At 38.0% G+C, this 14,593-nt stretch overlaps 1 protein-coding gene and 1 pseudogene across 1 annotated transcript in view; one reads left to right on the forward strand and one right to left on the reverse strand.

The window, feature by feature from the left end:
• The window catches only part of LNX2 (ligand of numb-protein X 2), a 72,638-nt gene that overhangs the window by 40,500 nt on the left and 17,545 nt on the right, over positions 1-14,593 (forward strand). The window contains exon 4 of the mRNA XM_066258963.1: positions 13,252-13,499. Coding sequence (XP_066115060.1) covers positions 13,252-13,499 — 248 coding nt within the window. The remainder of the gene's footprint in view (positions 1-13,251; positions 13,500-14,593) is intronic.
• LOC136325115 (nucleolar and spindle-associated protein 1 pseudogene) lies at positions 31-1,688 on the reverse strand (annotated as a pseudogene).

The raw sequence follows: 14,593 nt of genomic DNA on the forward strand, positions 1-14,593 counted from the left end.
ATAAAGGAATATTTACAGGATGTGAAACTATTAATCTGCAGCCATAATGAGGCCCCTCCAAGTTCCCAGAATCTCTGCTTTTTTCTCCTTCCGTTCTTGCTCATGTTTCTTCTGTTGCTCCTCCCTGGTCTGGAAACGAGGTTGCTTGTAAGTTTTCTTGTGGAAGCTAAGTCTGTTTATATATCATTCAGACATTTATTTTCTTTAGACTGTCCCCATGGTTTCAGTTTTCCTTTGTGTGGCTCATAGGTGAGGGGACGAGACAAACTTGCTTTGAGATCAACACTGGTTTTCTGTCAGAGACCGGAGTCTGTGCTGCTTCTGCGGTCAACCTGAATGTGGTAGTAACTGGGGCAGAATTCCCCTTTGTGGTCTTTAACTGGTTTATTCCAACCATAGCCTGGCCTTTTGGGGTATTCCCAGATATGGTCACATGTGGAGACTTTCTGCGGAGTTTTGGTCAGTGAACGCTTGTACTCGTTATCTTTGGTAGTGGCTGAAAACCTGACATTCATTTTAGTTCCTGAGAGAGTAGAGTGCTTGACCGACTGATCCACGGTGACCTGGGCCTGGCCTTGCAAGTATCCCTGACTTGTGGGAGTACAAACCATAGAGAGTCGTCCTTGGAGACGAACTGGAGTTGCCACCAATTCCTTAGTGACAGATTGCTTCTTCAGTTCTTTAAATAAATTGCGTTGTTCAAAATGTTCCTTTTTTCTCATAATATATAGATCAATGGACTCCATTTCCTTAAAACGGGCCTCATGAAGCTTCTTAAAGTTTGGAGTAGTGCTTGCAATGCTTTTATTTTTTTCAGATTTGGAAAACCCATCTGTGTGGACAGACTTCTTTTTTCTGAAAGTACCTTTGAATCTTCATTACCTCCTTGATTCTTCTCTGGTGGAGAAGGAGCTCCTGCCTCAGTTCTGAGAGTGGTTTTCCTGCTTTTCTTGAGTCTGGAACTCAGTGGGATTACTTGTTTTTACGATCCTGAATGATCCTGCTGAGAGTCAGGGTTCCTGTGCACTGTCCTGTGCCTTCTCCTGGTGTGGGTGACACGGCCAGTTTGTTTCCTCTCAGCTAGTTTCTGGCTGCTAATCTGTATCTCAGTCTCATCATAAGAGGATGGGGAAGTTAGACTTTCTTTCTGATTTTCATTTTCTTTTCTTGCTTCCTGTTTCAGGTGGGCTTTCAAGGCTTTTAGCAGGTTACCTCGGAGGCCCAGACTCTTGGTCAGGTTCTGCAGGGCACTGTACTTGAAGGAGTTCAGCTCCTCCACGGACGGGATGGTCATCGCAATCCACAATCCAGGAAACCACGCCACCTACCTTCCAGACTCCACTGCGCCTTTCAAAACTCTGGCACCACACTAAGCGTTTTTTCAAGCATTTCTGTTGATGATATAAAAACTTGGGAATTACAAACTGTTCTTTCATTTATAGGTTGATATAGACTAAGCAGTTCATGTCTAGTTGAAAGTTCCATTTTTTCAAGTGTGCTTATTAATATTTGAGCTACTAATTTAATTATTTTCAAAGTGTCCTAGGTCTGTATTGTGAAAGATATATTGAAAATGTGTATGATTTGAAAAAATGTGACTCTTAATTGATATAAACACCAAAGAGTAACTATAGATTATTAAAAATAAAAAGGTAAATTATAAAATAGAAGTTTTATATCCCATTTTGTACATATGTGATTAATAGCCTGTCCTTTATGTAGTTTCTCAATTAAAAATGTTGACATTCAGGTAGAGATGCTTACTATCCAGCACTCTAGCCACACAAAATAAATAGTTCATTTGTTCATTCAGCAAATAATTAATATCTGCTGTGTACCAGGTACTGTTCTAGATGTTAAGCAGTCTTCATAAACTGATAGCAGGTTAGAGGCTACTGCTACGTTGTAAATTCCTTCAGGGCAAGGATCATGTCTTTAGGAGTCTTTGAATTCCCTTGTCCAGAGTTGACATTTACCTAATGTTTGTTCAATTAAATTGTTAACCTGTGCTCTGGTTATCTATTGCTGAGAAGCTAACCATTCCAAATATAGTAACATAAAACAAGCATTTGATTCTGCTTATGGATTCTATGACATTCAGACAGGGCACAGCAGCTATGGCTCGTGGTTACATTATATCGGGGCTACAGCTAGAAAGAACTGAAGATAGGAACTGCACCAGTGGAACTGGAGAAGCTACTCCAAGATGGCTTCTTTATTCACATGGCTGGACCTTAATGAGAGTAACTAGAGGCATAGGCTCAGCTAGGACTTGTCAGCTGGAGAGCCTAAACATAGTCTCTCTACCATGGTGGGCTCAGGGTATTGCAAGTTCTTAAATGACACTCAGTGTTCCAGTGAATAAGGCAGAAGAAGCTGCATGGCCTTGTATGATCTAGCCTTGAAGTCACATAGCATCTTTTATGCTGTTAACTCTGTTTGAACCAATCCACTCAGATGCAAGGAGAGGGGACATAGACTTCAATTTTTGATGGGAGGAGGTAAAAATATTTGTAACTGTTTTAAAACCAACACAATCTAGCAACAAGAATGATGTCATGAGACACAGAATATGATTATAACTGTGGCTCTCTGTACCCAGTCTCACTCATTTGTTAAGAATTGTTAAGTTTCATTGAAATGCATAGAATTCCAGTGCCAGCAACAGCAATTCATGTATGATATAAAAGTTCTATGACTATTATGTGTCATTGTTCCTGAAACAGGATTTGGAAATATCTTAATTATTAGGAAAAATATAGCATTAAGAGTACTTTGTATAGATCTGGCAATTTTGTGTTGAAAATTACCTTTTCTATTTGAATGAAATTCTACTCTTAATCTCCTTCAGTTTGAGGACAGCTGACATATTGGCTTACAGCTAAAAGTAAAATATTTGTGAAAAATGTGTTTTTAAATAAAATTATTAGTTATTAATTAATTATATGTTAGTAAAACAATGAAGAATTTTAAAAGATATGGGAGGCCCTGGCTGGTTGGCTCAGCAGTAGAGCGTTGGCCCAGTGTGTGGAAGTCATGGCTTCAATTCCCAGTCAGGGTACACACGAGAAGCACTCATTTGCTTCTCCACCCTTCCCCGTCTCCTTTCTGTCTCTCTCTTCCCCTCCTGCAGCCAGCCAAGGCTCCGCTGGAGCAAAGTTGGCCCGGGCACTGAGGACGGCTCCGTGGCTTCTGCCTCAGGTGTTAGAATGGTTCCTGTTACAGCAGAGCAACGCCCCAGATGGGCAGAACATCGCCCCCTGGTGGGCATGCCGGGTGGATCCCGGTCAGGCACATGTGAGAGTCTGCCACCCTCCAACCTCCCCCCACCCCAGCTTCTCACTTCGGAGAAAAAAAGACATGGGAAAGTGTCCATCTTTGAAAGGAGAATTAAAGCCTTTAATAAATATTTTAGGCCCTAGCCAGCTGGCTCAATGGTAGAGCAGCCCAGCATGTAGATGTTCCAGATTCTATTTCTGGTCAGGGCACACAGGAGAAGTGCCCATCTGCTTCTCAACCCTTACCCCTTTTGATTCTCTCTCTCTCTCTCTTTCTGTCCTCCTCCTCCTTCTCCCTCTTCTCCCCTCAAGCAATCATAGCTCAATTAGAGTGAGTTGGTCTTGGGTGCTGATGATAGCTCCATGGCCTCCTCTTCAGGTGCTCCTCAGGCTCTGGTTGCAACTGAGCAATGCCTCAGATGGGCAGAGTATCTATCTCCCCCTAGTGGGCTTGCTGGGTGGATCCCAGTCGGGGCAAAGTACAGGAGTCTGTCTCTGCCTCCCTTCTGATCACTAAATTAAAAACAAAAAGAAATATTCTATATATTTGTACTAAGCATATAACATTTTAGTAATCATTTTGTGAAATTCTACCAAGCACCATCAACTATACCCCCCCCCTCCCCACTCTAACGTTCATCCCTGCCTCAACCTCAACAATTTAACATTCAAAGCTTAGGGGAATTATAAATGTTATTTTTGTTGTTAAATCGAGTATTGTGTTGCAGTTTATGGCAAGGTTCAGAACTATTTTCTTTTCCTCTTAAAAAACTTAGAGTTTAACAGTATGGTAAAAGGTGTGTACAATATAGCAAAAACCTTTAAAGGAGTCTTATTGGCCCTGGCTGGTTGGCTCAGTGGATAGAATGTCAGCCAGGCATATGGACATCCCAGTTTGATTCCCGGTCAGGGCACACAGAAGAAGCGATCAAATGCTTCTCTCTCCCTCCCTCTCCTTCTTCTTTCCCTCTTCCTCTCTCACAGCCAGTGGCTTGATTGGTTCAAGTGTTGGCCCTGGGGGTTGAGGATAGCTCAATTCTTGTGAGCATCATCCTCAGGCACTGAGGATAGCTGGGTTGATTTCAGCATTGGCCCCAAACAGGTGTTGCTGGGTGGATACCAGTCGGGGCTCACTATCTCCCCTCTCGCTTAAAAAAAAAAAAAGGAAGATGAAGAAGTCTATTTTTCATGCTGAGATCTTTCCTAGGCCATCAAATTGTTTTGAAACGTTTCTGGGTAAGGGCAGTCTAAAGCAAGATTGCTTTTTAAATTATTTTATCTTGGAGGTTTGAATTGGGCACATTTTTACCAGCATTCTTTTTTCATATAAAATGTAAAAACTAGATATGCGTGTGTGTGTGTATGCAAATCATATATCTAATAAGAGTCTAGGATCCAGAATAAATATAGAATTCTTACAATTAATAAAAGGTCAAGTCATTTCATTTTAAGTGGGAAAAGATTTGAGTACCATATTTCTCATGTATAAGACACACAATTTTTCTAAAAATCTAGGGTCTAAAAACTGGATGCGTCTTACACAGTGGTTGTAGACTTATTACTTGCATTTTCCAATTTTTTGCGTTTGTTTTTTTGCTCATTGTTGAAGACTGAGTCATCATCAGATACAGATGAGGACAAGCTAATGGATGGGAGTTTTGACAGTGATGAGGAATTATATGAATTTTATGATGAATAAAACTTTTCAATAACTTTATGTAATACATTTTTTTTTCCAAATTTCAGACTCCAAAATTTAGGTGTGTCTTATACATGGGAGCATCTTATACATGGGAAATATGGTAGATACTTTTCTAGAGATGATATTTGAATCACTAATAAGTGCATGAACAGATACTCAAAACTGTTAGTCCATTTTTATAATAGATTGCTATGTTTTTATATGCATTCTATGTATACTTTTGTTATAGACCCTTATTAAACATACAATTTGAAAGTATTTTCTCTTGTTCTGTTGGTTGTCCTTTCACTTTCCTGTGTTCTTTCAAGGACAACCAAGTTTAATTTTTATGAAGTTCAATTTAGTTTGTGTGTGTGTGTGTGTGTGTGTGTGTGTGTATGCACGTGCGCGCTTTTGGCATCATATCTAAGAAACCATTGCCTACTCCAAGGTCATGAAAATTTAAACCTATGATTTCTCTAAAACTTTTATAGTTTCAACTCTTACGTTTGGGTTTTTGACCCATTTTGAATTTATTGTGATTGGAGAACAAGCTGTGTATGACTCTTTCCATTTTATTAAGGCATTTTCTTATGGTCTATCCTGGAAAATGCTTCATGTGTCTTCCACAAGAATGTGTGTTCTGTTCTTAATGGGTGGAGTGTTCTATAGATGTTTACTAGGTCTGTTGATTGATAGTTGTGTTAAAGTCTTTTTTCTTGTTTTTATGCCTAGATGTTGTATGCATTATTGAAAGCTGGGTATTGAACTCTTAAACTTCTATTATTGAAGTGTCTGTTTTTCCCTTTAATTCTGTAATTTTTGCTTCATGTACTTTGAGGGTCTGTTGTGTTTGGGTTTATAATTGTTCTGATAAATTGAACCTTTTTATTATTGTAAGATGTTCTTGTCACTAGAAACAATTTTTTTTCTTAAAGTCTATTGTGTCTGAAATTAGTATACTCACCTAGCTCTCTTTAGGATACTATTTGCATGGTCTTTTTTTCTCCTTTTAATTTTGACTTATTTGTGTCTTTGAATCTGAAGTGTGTCTCTTGTAGACAGCATATAGTTGATCATATTTTCTTTTTAATCTATTCTGTCAGTCACTGACTTTTGATTGGAGTGTTTATATTTGATATAATTACTGATAACATAAGATCTCTGTCTGCCATTTTGCTATTTGTTTCTATATCTCATTTCTGTTTGTTTCTCTGTTCCTTCATTTCTTCCCTCTTTTTTGTTAAATAGGTATTTTCTATTATGTCATTTTCATTCTTTCGTCATTTCTGTTCATATGTATTTTTAAAATTATTTTCATAGTGATTATGTTGGGGGTTACAGTTAACTTGGTAATTTATAACAATTTAATTCTGATTAATACCAGTTTGATTTCACTGGTATACAAAGGCTTACCTCATATATAGCTTCATTCCTTCTCCCATTTTTTGTGTTATACAAATAGTTATACAGACTATATCTTTATGCCTTATATACCTATCAAAATAATTTAATTATTACTTTGTGTGGCTGTCTTTTAAATCAGATTGGACAAAAAAGGAGCTGTAAACCAAAAAATATTTTTATGCTATTATTTTAATTTATCTATATAGTGACCTTTACCAGAGCTCTTTATTTATTCATGTGGATTGAGTTACTGTTAGAAGTCCTTTCATATCAGCCCAGAAGACTTTAGTATTTCTTGTATGGCAGGTCTGCTAGCAACAAACTCTGTTTTTGCTCATCTGGGAGTGTCTTTAGTTCTCATGGTTTTGAAGGACATTTTGCTGGATATAGACTTCTTGGTTGAGAGTCTTGTTTTTTAGCAATTTGAACAGGCCTTCCATGTCCTTCTGGCTTCCATGGTTTCTGAAAAGAAATTAGCAGTCAATCATATTGAGGGTCAGTTCTATGTGCTTGCTGCTTTTAAGATTCATCAGACTTGAGAATATTTTGGTCATTTTGTATTCACATATTTCTGCTTCTTTTTCTCTGACTCCTTCTGGAAATCTCATTATACATATCTAATATTCTTGGTAGTATCCCAAAGATTCTTGAGGCTTTATTCATATATTTTTCTTTCAATTCTGAGACTGATAATCCAAATTGACCTAACTTGAAGTTCACCGATTCTTTCTTCTGGCTATTCAAACCTACCGTGAGCTCTTCATTTCATTTATTGTATATTTTAAATCCAGAATTTCTATTTGGTTTTTTATTTTAACATTTTTTATTGGTATTTTTATTTGGTGAAACGTTCTCATATTTGCCTTTAGTACTTTAGACATGATTCCTTGGTTCTTTGAACATAGTTATATTTTATTTAAGTCATTGATAGTGAGGCCAATGTCTGGCCTTCCTCAGAGACAGTTTCTATTCACTGTTATTTTTCTCGTGTATGGGCCATACTCATTTGTTTCTTTGCATGTTTTTTAAATTTTTTTAAATCAAATACTGGACATTCAAAATAATATATATAATATAGAAACTCTGGAAATTAGATTGTTCTTGCTCTTCAGGATTGGTTTTTGCCATTTGTTATTTGTTTGTCCAGTAACATTTCTAAACTAATTCTGTGCAATCTCTGCTCAGCTTACTGGTCAGCTAATGGTTGGACAGAGAATTCCTTCAATGCCTATAACCAATACATTTCCCAGTTTTCTTGAGGGACTTTGTTCATGATGGGGCACACCTGCAACACTCAGGCAGTAGACAATTCTTCCTTAGCCTTTAATTCCAGCTTTCACAGAATGTCAGTGTTAGCCAGAAGTGAGAGCTTAGTGCCTTGTCAGTTGTTTCCTATGCATGCACATAGCCTGGACATATCAAAAACCCTGTGGATATTTTTTTTCCCTAGCTTTAAAAAATATTTTTGTATTGATTTTAGAGAGAGAGAGAGGAAGGGAGAGAGACAGAGAGAGAAACATTGATCTTTTCTCTATGTGCCCTGACCAGGATCAAACCAACAACTTTTGAGTATTGGGACAATGTTCTCAGAGCTATCCAGCCAGGGCATGCACTAGTTTTTTAAACAAATCTTTCTGGTTAGCCTTTTGTTTGACCTCAGGCAGCTATAATCTTAAACAATTTCCTGATTTTTTTTTGTTTTTCAACAAATGTCCCCAGTGCAAAGGCTGTTTGTACTGGGTAAGCTCCAAGTCAGGTTAAGGACAGCCTTGCAAGTGGGATATTTAGGGAACCAACAGGTCAATTAATGACAGTTCTCTGGGAATGGGGCTTTGAAGGCATGCCAGTATACCCCTCTCCCCCAATGACTGCCAAGCTCCTGTTACCACACTGACTGTGAATGATTGCTTTTCCAGGCCTCTGTGGAGCTATGGAGATAGGGATGGGAACAGGGCAAGTTCAAGAGCCATAGAGCTCACTGTTTTTGCTGAGATTCAGCTATTTTTGTTTAATAAATGCACTTTGGATTGGTATAGAACGTTGGCTGATTTTGAGAGCTCAGTAATAGTTGAGTCTGACAATTTTTGCCAGTGTTTACATTGCTTTATGGGGAAGAAGCTTTCATATACCCTTAACCTATCATTTTCACTGATGTCACTGAATTGATTTTTGCATATTTTAATCCATAACTATTTTTATCATTTTTCTTGTCTTTAATATGCTCATATTCTTTGAATTCCATTAAATACTTGTCATTATGCTATCATTTACCATGAATCGTTGTATTTTACTTCTACTGCCGACCCACCACTGCCACTAATACTAACATTGCTACTAATAATATAGCGTATTCTGTTACACTGTATGTTTCCTAACATAAATCATTGTTACATCAGGGAGTTATGCCACTATATCTTAAGTTTTATGTAATTTTTCTCCATAAGGAGAGCCCGACTAATGGGAACAGAAGTATAAACTTCAGCAAGAAAGGAAAAGTTCCTCAGTTTGGCTATGGTTGCCACAAAAGCCTTTTGGTTTTATTTAAGAAAACTGAAAACACACTTGCAGTAGAACGCCCTCCCTAGGAAGGTGCGGCTCATCAGCCTGTGGCAGTCAGCCCTGTCTCCAGCACTCTTTCAGTGCAGCCACTGTCTGGAGCTCCTCTTCTGTCTGCATCTGGGCACGTGCCAGCATGATATAATTAAATGTTGTGTGCATTTATTTTCTACTCTTTATTTATTTGTAATGTTCTCTACACTAGCTTCTTGCTGCACTGAGTTACGTGCTTGAATAATTTAAGGTATGACCCCTGATGCCAACTGTTGTTTGTGTTATTGTTAAATACTCCATTTAATAAGATGCTTGGGTTTTTGTTGTTCTTTGTGATTTTGGTTTGTTTTTTAATTATCACTGAGGCCTTTCTTGTTCTTACATTCTATATTGTGTTTCTGGAACAAATTCAATTTATGTTTTGGTAAGGCCTGGTAAAAGAACTCTGTAAGAATGAATTTAGTATGACACAGTGGAAAGAGGAAATGCCTCTGAAATCAGAACTGAATGTGTTTGGACTTTGGCTCTGCAATTTAACCAATATGTTATGTTGCCTAGTTTTAAGTTTGTAAAATGGGGATAATAGAGTGATTGGGAGGCTTCAATAAAATACTATATATAAAGGTTTTACAATGACTGGCACAAATTAGAAACTTAACAAATGTTGATTTCTTCCCTTTCTCTTTCAGTTTCAAGTATTTGCAAGCTTTAGGAATGACAACTCTGTCTGGTCATGATCTTTCCTCTGCGCAAGCCTTCTCTGATCTACTCATTCCCTATAGTCTTTGAAAAAAAGAATAGCTTTATTTGACACATATTTCACCTATCGTAAAATTTACTTTTAAAAAAAAATTTATTTAGAAAATTAAATTTAACAATGTGACACTGATTAATAAGAGTACATAGGTTTCAGGTAAACATTTCTATAGCATTTGAACTGTTGATTATGTTGTGTGCCCATCACCAAAATTTAAATCACTTTCCGTCACCTTATATTTGTCCCTCTTTACAGCTTTCCTCCCACCCCCTCCCCATGTCCCAACATCCCCCTCTGACTGGTAATGACTTCACTTTTATCTATATCTATAAGTCTGTTTTATATCCCACCTATATGTGAAATCTTACAGTTTTTTGGGGTTTTTTTTGTATTTTTCTGAGGTTGGAAATGGGGAGGCAGTCAGACAGACTCCCGCATGCACCTGACCGGGATCCACCCGGCATGCCCACCAGGGGGCGATGCTCTGCCCATCTGGGGCATTGCTCTGCCACAATCAGAGCCATTCTAGCGCCTGAGGCAGAGGCCACAAAGCCATCCTCAGCGCCCGGGCAAACTTTGCTCCAATGGAGCCTTGGCTGCGGGAAGGGAAGAGAGAGACAGAGAGGAAGGAGAGGGGGAGGGATGGAGAAGCTAATGGGCGCTTCTCCTGTGTGCCCTGGCCGGGAATCGAACCCGGGACTCCTGCATGCCAGGCCGACGCTCTACCACTGAGCCAACCGGCCAGGGCCATGAAATCTTAACAATTCTTAGCTTCTCTGATTTAGTTATTTCACTCAGGATAATGTCCTCAAGGTCCATCTACGTTGTCATAAATGGCAATATGTCATCATTTCTTATGGCTGAGTAGAATTTCATTGTATATATGTACCACATCTTCTTTGTCCATTCTCTATTGAGGGACACTGGTTGTTTCCATGTCTTGGCCACTGACAATAATACTGTGATGAACATGGGGGTGCATGTGTCTTTGTGTACCAATGTTTTTGAATTTTTGGGTAGATCTACAGTAGAGGGATTGCTGGGTCATATGGTAGTTCTATTCTTAGTGTTTTGAGGAACCACCATACTTTCTTCCATAATGGTGGTACTAATTTGCATTCCCACCAGCAGTGAATGAGGGTTTCTTTTTCTCCACAGCCTCTCCAACACTTGTTATTACCTGTCTTGTTGATAACAGCTAATCTAACAGGTGTGAGGTGGTATCTCATTGTTTTGATTTGCATTTCCCTAATAGCTAGTGAAGATGAGCATCTTTCTATATATCTGTTGGCCATTAGTATGCCCTCTTGGGGAAGCGTCTGTTCATATCCTCTCCACATTTTAAAAATTGACCTGTTCTTAAAATGTACAATTTAGTGATTTTTAGTATATTCACAGAAGTATGCAGCTATCATTAAATCTAATTTTTAAAACCCCAAAGAGAAACCTCATCGCCATTGGCAGCCATTCCCATTCTCAGATGCCCAAGGTTTGAAGGGTCTGCCCCAGTCATCTTACTCCCTTCAGCCCTGTAATTCTTAGTGTGCAGTTTTTGTAGATACTTGTATTGTGGTAGCAGGAATGCTGGTATTACAGTTTGTGCTTTTACCCTCATCATCATAAGTGTTCTTTAAGGTCAACATGACCTTTTCATTACTTAAACAAGTGCTTTTTGGTCCTTATCTTATTTGCCCCTTGTATGGCATTTGCGTTATTGGTCACTTTGTCTTTGGTGACACTCTTCTCTCCCTTGATTATGTTAAAGTCTCTCTCTCAACTCCCCTTATGTAGTTGTTCTATCTCAGTCTACCTAGCTGGTTCATCTTCCTTAAATGTTGGTCTTCCCAATGGTCCTCTCTATAATCTCCCTCCAATGCTGGCGAAGACCATTCTTTCATTTTTCACGTATCATTTTAAAGTATCTTTATTTAGATCCTTTAGCAATTTGCTGTCCCATTAGGAATTTATACCTGTTTCTTTACCTCTCTAACAACTATTTCTTTTTAAAATTTATTTTTGCATGTTTAACAGCTATCAGGTAGGTTTTGTAGTTATTTAGTTTGTAGGATTCTCTGTTGTTAGCTAGTCTATTTCCCAGGTCACATTCTGTTTGTATTTCCTGTTTCTAGTCCATGTTTTCCATTGAAGACCAGCTATTACGCATGTATATATTTATGGATGATATATACTTTGGGAATTAAATCTTTACCTGTTTAATCACAAATATTTTTTATGATCTAGTTTTTGTCTCAAGTTTTTTACTGAATAATTTTTAAAATGCATTTTTAATTAAATCTACTTACAAAAGTAATGTTTCAGTGATATAATTTTCAAAATTATGTCAGGTCATTGTAGGAATATTCCCTGGAATGCTGCACAACAATGCAATAAGGGAAGTCAGGTGTCCCCTTCTTAACAAGGAGAAGAGAACATCAGTAGTGAGAGAAAGTTAGTGAAGAAACTTCATAATGATCCTTTTAAGAACTTGAAATTCAAGACTTACATCTTTAGTTAATGAGGGAAAATTTATTGCTATTACAGTTAAGGGATAGCTTTCCATTTTAATTGAATTTAATCCAATACTTACTTTTTATCGAAATTTTACCGTGTTAAAAATATTGTCATTGGATGAAGATCTACAACCCTAGACATAAAACTGTTGCCTTTCTGTACCTTGAGAGTGCGCGGTGTCCGAGTTGTGTTGGACTCGGGAAATGTGTCTGCTGCTGCACCGCTGATCACCGTTCTGTCTCCCACTCTGCAAACTGGGCGTCAGTCATGCTGTCCAGCCAGGGCTCTGGTGGAAAAGGCGTTCCTAAAATCTGTGTAAAACTTTATTTAAATGTTTAAACAGGCAGCAATCTGCCCTTTGGTTTGCTTAAATAAGTAGAAATAAGCAAGTAACAATTCTTATTTCTTGGTGCTTATGTAATTTTCCCAACTACTTGGAATGTATTTTTAACTTACACAGCTTATCTGTAACTCCCTTATTGCAATTCTTCTTTTACAAACTGGGAGATAATGTTTTTTGTTTTGTTTTGTTTTTGTTTCTATGTCTATGATAAAGCCTTTGCTGTGTTTTCCTGCAAGTGGTAAAGCTTTAAATGTAATACTGCCCACTAATGAGTAAATGCATAGCACTGGCTGCAAGAGTGGGGGGCGTGTTGACACTTAAGGCCTTGTTGAGGAAGAAGACTGCTGATTTCCACTCCTGTGGCTAAGCCATTTAACCTGTAAAAAGGGTTGTAATCAGAATTTCAGAATAATTCCTCAGCTATAGAGACAACTATACTGTATACTATACTGGTGTATGTTTCTGGTACTATTAGTATATACTTGAATACAAATTTTTTTGACGTATTGAGATATGTACCAACCATTGTTTATGCCGATGCCTTGTTTTAAATTTGCTATGTGGCAAGGTAAGAACTTCGTTCAACTGGAATTATGAACTTCTGTGGGTACCTTTCAGTTCTCTGTGCATAGAAGCCACTGCCATTCTTTTGATGTGGTACAGCTGTTAATCATTTCTCTTCCCTTTCAAATTATCTGGAAACCACCTGATGCTCTCTCCCTAGATGTCCTGGAGCTTCTCATCGGAGAGTTGCCCTAGAAAGGAGGAAAACCAGTAAAACTCAGGCAGAGATTGAGAACGAAAATGGAACCACTATAATAGATCTCCCAGGTACCCTATCACCCGAAACAGACTGCTCAGGGACAGGCACAGGGCCCAGAGAGCAGAACCTGACCTCAGCCTCTCTTCCTGCATGGACTGAGGAGCCTGGCCTGGACAACCCTGCCTTTGAGGAGAGCGCCATTGCTGAAAGTATGTGCTACTCACCTTTTTTTTTGGTTTTCATGTTTGCAAATCAGACATTTGTTTCCAATTGCTCCCTATGATTTTCCCAACTTGCATTTTTCCTCTTTAAAAAAATAATTTTATTGAGATATAATTCACATAACACAAAAATCACCCTTTTAAATCTATAATTCTAACAGTTGGCATTTTAGAAACAACATGAACCTCACCTTGGAAGAAGGCTCTCCTTCCCGATCCTCTTCTGTTGTAGTTCATGAGGTCACTATCATTAACATGCTGCTTCTTGTTTGCTCGTATGTTTAGAAGTTTGTTGCTTCTTGACTAAATAACATGGAGAACGACAAAAATAATGCCTCAGATTAAATGCTTACTCTGTCAAGCTCTGTGCCCAGCACTTTATATAAATTAACTGATTAAAAGCTTGTAACAGTATTATGAGATTTTTTTTTTTTAATGCTGAGAATCTAAGTCTTGAGAGGTTAATTAGTCAAGCTCAGGCTGTCAAGAAATGGCCGGATGTGTGTCTGTCTGTAAGGCCAGCTGTGTCAGTTGCCCTTGGCAGCCACTGTTCCAACTCTGCAGCCCTCCGGGAACCAGCAGGCCTGTAGTCCTAGATCTTGGGCATATCTCAGTAGTTGGCTCTGCATATTTACTTTTAAATATATTTTATTTTACAAATTCCAAATTGTACTAAACATTTTCAATTTTCCCTGCCACAGCTATCACTTTTTTTCTTTTCCTAAGGCTTAAAACCGTGTCTCTTAGAGCTGACATGATAACTCTCTCAACATCTATGGTGATTACATACCACAGAGTTAGTCTTTTCTTTATACTAATTTGTACTGTTTATAATTATTTAATGGTCAGAATTTCTCATCAGTTAGCTCATCCTTTTGCAATTTCTTAATCAGATCGTTGTATCTTCCCTAGTGATCTGATACATAATAGCTATTTGTTGGTTATATACTGATTACCTTTGGAAGAGGAAATGTTTAGATCATCTTACTTAACATGTAAATATTTTTGATAATTCTGTTTTTCTTATCCAGTGGTATTGTTATTAATCGTCTATTAACATAAAATGAATTATTTACCCGAAG

Source organism: Saccopteryx bilineata, chromosome 2, assembly GCF_036850765.1.
Source record: "Saccopteryx bilineata isolate mSacBil1 chromosome 2, mSacBil1_pri_phased_curated, whole genome shotgun sequence".
Taxonomy (NCBI): Eukaryota; Metazoa; Chordata; class Mammalia; order Chiroptera; family Emballonuridae; genus Saccopteryx; species Saccopteryx bilineata.